Source organism: Octodon degus, unplaced genomic scaffold (genome assembly GCF_000260255.1).
Source record: "Octodon degus isolate 3935 unplaced genomic scaffold, OctDeg1.0 scaffold00065, whole genome shotgun sequence".
Taxonomy (NCBI): domain Eukaryota; kingdom Metazoa; phylum Chordata; class Mammalia; order Rodentia; family Octodontidae; genus Octodon; species Octodon degus.
The window spans coordinates 10,635,553-10,640,724 of record NW_004524641.1 but is presented as its reverse complement, the minus strand read 5'-3'; the positions used below and the strand labels follow the sequence as shown (position 1 = coordinate 10,640,724).

General features: G+C 40.4%; 1 protein-coding gene across 1 annotated transcript in view; it reads right to left on the bottom strand.

Moving 5' to 3' along the window:
* Positions 1-634: 634 nt before the first annotated feature.
* Positions 635-5,172, bottom strand: part of Ccdc173 (coiled-coil domain containing 173) — a 32,142-nt gene continuing 27,604 nt past the window's right edge. Inside the window, exons 8-9 of the mRNA XM_004634774.2 lie at positions 4,850-5,014; positions 635-1,071 (exon numbers count right to left, since the gene is read on the bottom strand). Of these exons, the coding sequence (XP_004634831.1) occupies positions 727-1,071; positions 4,850-5,014 (510 nt within the window). The 3' untranslated portion in view covers positions 635-726. The remainder of the gene's footprint in view (positions 1,072-4,849; positions 5,015-5,172) is intronic.

The following is a 5,172-nucleotide window of genomic DNA, read 5'->3' as shown; positions in this document are numbered from 1 at the left end:
ATCCCTAGCGTGTTGTGCCGGCCAGGCGCTCGGGGTATGCTGAGATGTGATGGAGACTGAGCCTGGTGGTGCACACCTATAATCCCAGCGCTTGGAAGGCTGAAAACAGGAGGATCACTAGGAGTCCAATCTGTGTAGTGAGACCCTGTAGACCCTATACTACATACACTGAAAAAATTTAAAAAGTACTGTCAATAATAACTTGATTCTTAAGTGCTGAAGGACAGGAAATAAGCATATGAATTTTTGCTGTAGAAGGAAATATGGAAAGAAGGAATGAAGTATGATACTGTACATTGTGCAACATGGACCAACCTTGAAAATAAGCCAAACACCAAAGCCCATGATTTGATTCCATTTATGTGAAATACAGAGACACATCCATAGAGACAAAGCTGATTAGTGGCTGCAGCAGGCAGCTGGGAGGGAGGCTGGGGAGCAGCTGCTTAATGCGTGCATGGTTCCAACTGCAGCAGTACACAGGTGTAGATACACACTTGTGCATGTGCTTGATACCAGTGAATGCACATCCTGAATAAAATCTGACCTCATATTTACAGTAAAAAGGAACTGAGTCAGCTAACTGGAGTTTTATATATCTTCATTGGAAATAACATGAAGAAACAGCATAAGTGTACTGAGATGAAAAGGAGCTTTATTAACAAACATTGTATTACATTTGTAGCTCATTTCCTACAACTTAGTCTTCTCAATGTTTAAATTTTTCTACCATGTAAAACCTAGCCTTCTCTTAGACTTCTGTAAATTAGTATATTTTGATCCCTGAGAATTATAAAAGGGGAGCTGTACACCAGTAAAATCATTCGCTTGATAGCTTGGTCTTAAGCCACCTCGATCCACAAAAGCTGGTCCATGGCCACCTCCAGGTCCTTCCTGTACAGCTTTTACAAGAGGGTAAATATATTTATTTGTTGACTCAGATTCAAGTTCAATCACTTCTCTGGCATAATCCTGAAATTCTTTCTCCTTTGCAGCTGCAAGAGATTCAGTATGTCTGCAATACTCTAATTCTGCTTCTTTTGCTTGTTGAGCATTAAATTTATTTTTGGCCTATTTGAGAAAGAAAGAAAATACAATTTAATATTGGATGAGAACATTATCTTTGTAACTATATGTAGCATTTGAAAATGAATATAGAGATGAGCACAGTGTCTCACACCTTATGCCCAGTACTGGGAGGCTGAGACAGGGCAAAGTTCAAGCTCAGCCTAGGCAAGTTAGCAATTTATAGCAAGAACTTACCTCTTTTAAAAAGGGTGTAATTTTCTGAACTGGTTGATAATTTACAAATTCAGATTTGACAACTCTATGCTATAATGTTATGATTTATTTCAGAAACACCCATGAATATGAGAAACTACTTTGGCAGTAACAATACACAATGTACTAACCATTGTTACTCTCCTAAAAATAAAAAATAAAAATAAAAATAAACACCCATGATTCTAGAAGAGTATGCTGAAAGTGTGACTCCAGATCTACCCAATAGCCTTATGTGGTACACCTTTAAGCAAATAACATAATAGTAAAAAGCATGAAGTGTATGTAAAAATCAGATAACTAAGTGTAGAATTCCATTTTAACCATTAGGAGATAGGCATCTTTGCCAGATCAAATTACCATGAATATTTGTAATTTTAATTAGTAATTAAATTTGTAACTTGTAATCAAGCTAACTATGTCCTGTTTCCCAAGACTTGGAAGTTGAAACAAGTAAGTTGATCAGGGATTTAGTGAAATAAAAAGGCAATATGCCAAAAGCCAATTTACCAATAATTTATAAAATTTTTATAGTGTACTGTTTATATCAATTTGCACTGGAGGAGGTGGTTTCAATGCCTTTTCTTTGAAAATGTGGTTAGCAACTTTTTATTTTGTCTTCTCTACCGCATTTTAAGAAATAATGTCAGGAGTACCTGCCTGGCAAGCACAAGGTCCTGAGTTTGATCCTCAGTTACAAAGAAACAGAAAGAAATAATGTCAGGTGTGGTGGTGTGCACCTGTAATTCCAGCATTTAAGTAGGCCAGCCTGGGCGATGTAGTGAGTTCAGGGCATCCCAACCACATGTTAAGACCCTGTCTCAAAAAGCAAGCAACAGGGGCCGGGGAGATAGCTCAGTAGAATAAGTGCTTGCCTGGCAAGCACAAGGGCCTGAGTTTAATCCCCAGTTCTGCCAAAAAAAAAAAAAAAAAAAAAAGCAATATAATAAGTTTGTGAAAATAAATTAATCTACATATGAACACATTTATATCCATGAATGTTTTTTTTTTCCTGTGTTTTAGGACAGGGTCTACAGGGTCTCATTACACAGATCGGACTCATAGTGACGCTCCTGTTTTCAGCCTCCCAAGAGCTGGGATTACAGGTGAGCACCAGCATTCCCAGTCTGTAAGGCTGTCTCAGCTTGTCCCGGGGGCAGGGTCAGCACAGCTTGTGGGGGATCGAACCCTGGCAGCTGCGCTCTGCCTAAGCAGGCACTTTCGGCCGTTATCAGGCAGGCCCACCATGAAAATATTTTTAGGTTTCTTGGGGGGACGAGGAGATGGCTTGGTGGAATAAGCGCTTCCCGGCAAGCACAAGGGCCTGAGTTCAATCCCTGGTTCTGCAAAAATACATATATATATATATATATATATATATATATATATTCATTTATTTATTTATTTATTTTAGGATTCTTCTTTTTGTTGGCAGAACTGGGGATTGAACTCAGGCCCTGGCACTTGCCAGGGAAGTGCTTATTCCACTGAGCCATCTCCCTGGTCCCAAAAATACTTTTAAAAATCCAGAACTCCAGTACAAAACAGTATCCTAAACCTATCTTCAATGAACTGAAACTTGTGAAGGAATCAAGCAACTTATAAATGTGAAATAACACATTTTTTCTTACTGAGTTCTACTGTTCAAATAAAGCGTATGTACTAGTGTTGAATTGGTCCAACAGATGGTGCTGAGAAATCTGGCAAAAGCATGAGGCTGAAAGATCACAAATTTAAAATCAGCTCAAAATGGTAGGCTCATGTAGGTACCTACAGGCCACTGTTCACAGCAGCATTGGTCACCCAGTCAAAATAATTCAAAAGTGCATTGGTGATGGGGCCGGTGAATTAGCTCAGCCGACTAAATCATCTGCTTGGGCAAGTGCAGGGACCGCAGTTCGATCCCCAGCACCACATGCTGCACCAGCCTCTGTCCCATGGCCAAGTTGGGCATGGTGGCGCACACCTGTTAATCCCAGCACCAGGGAGACTGAAAGCAGGAGATCACTAGGACTCCGAGCTGTGTGGAGATAAATACGTTCATTGATGGCTAGGTGAAGTAACAAAATGTGTCATATACATACAATGGAATAGCATTCAGCTATGAAAAGAAATAAGACTGCTGGGCATGCTAGTGCACATCTGTAACCCCGGCACTTTGGGGGCTGGGGCAAGAAAGTGGTGTGAGTTTGAGGCTAGCCTGAACTACATGGCAAGACTGGCTCAAAAAGGGGCTGGGGACTGGGGAGATGGCTCAGTAGAATAAGCACTTCCCTGGCAAGCGCAAGGGCCTGAGTTCAATCCCCAGTTCTGTCAAAAAAAATCAAAAAAGGGGGTGGGAGGAATGAAACATACTCTGCCACATAATGTGGAGTGAAATAAGCCAGACACAAAAGAACAAATGTATTACTTTACTCAGAGGAGGTACCACCAAAATCAAATTCATAGAGCCAGAGTAAAACTGCTCACTAGGGCTGAGAGGAAGGAACAGGAAGTTACAATTTAATGGGAATTGAGTTTTAGAATAAGGTGGGAATAAGTTCCAGAGATAAAACAGTGGTGATAGTCAGTGTGAATGTTCTTAATGCCCCTAAACTCTGTACCTAAAAGTGGATTAGCGGACACGTGATGGTAAATCCCAGCACTCTGGAAGCTGAGACAGGAGGACTGCCACAAGTTCAAGGCCAGTCTGGGCCAAATAATCTGTTCAAGGGCATCCTGACCTACATAACAAGAACCTGTCCCCCCCCAAAAAAGGCAGGGAGGATAAAATGCTAAATTTTATGTTATATATACTTTAAAAGAATAAAAAAATTAAGTTTTAAAAACTAATCAATAAGAACCCGGGCTAGGGGTATCACTCAATGGCACAGTACCTGCCTGGCAAGTAAAAGGCCCTGAGTTCCATTTCCAGTACCCCCTCCAAAAAAAACCCCCAATTAAATAATTAACAACAAGCTTAAGCAGACATTTCTTAGAAGAAGTTATGTAAATGCTAACCAGGGTATGAAAAGATACTCCTCGTTGCCAGTTACCAAGGAAATGCAAAGGAAAGCACATCCTGCGCTAGAAAAGCCACCTTACAGGGTGTCAACAGCAAGCGCTGGGAAGGATGTAAAGGAGCTTGTGCTTCTAGTCATTGCTGACAGGAATGGAAAATGGTATGGCCATCTTGCAAAACAGCTTTTAGTCAGAAATGAGTGGATGCCAGTCCTCTACTACTACCTGCGACCAGACCAGTCCCCTCCAAACTGAAACCCAGGAGATCCCACTCAACACGGTCTTGGATATAGCAACAGAGGGAACAAGTAAAACCCAGATGATGATGGTTATAGCCCATCATATGTATTTGCCTTTCAGATTTACTAAAGCACAATGGAAACTAGATAAAAGAAAAACCTAGTACGGGAACCTCAATGCAGATAAGAAAATTCACATTTGCGACATACTCGGTAGTAGCAAAAACACAGCAACCATTGTTCTTACTGCACGGAAGACAGAAACCCAGCCCAAATTTCACCCTCCACATTTACTACTTAAGTCAAGGCGAGCATTTAGGAACTATTACCATCTGCTGAATATGGGCATCCTGAACTTCTCGGCGTTCTATATCAGCTTTGCGTTTTTTCTCCTTTTCCTGCTCCCTGAAAATTTGATCTGCTTTCATGACAGCCAGTAATTGTTCTTTAGCTTCTATTTTCGTTTGTCTTTCTTCTTCCTCTTTATTTTTCATCTAAGATATTTAAAAGCAAAAGGGAAATTAAAACTAATTTTAGCAACCAGTTCTAACTAAAAAGGAATGGAGTCAAAGTTTCAGGCAGAAAGTCAGCCAGGAGCCATGCAGGAGCAGAAAACTGTAGGCAGATAGATTTTTTTAAACATTTATTTATT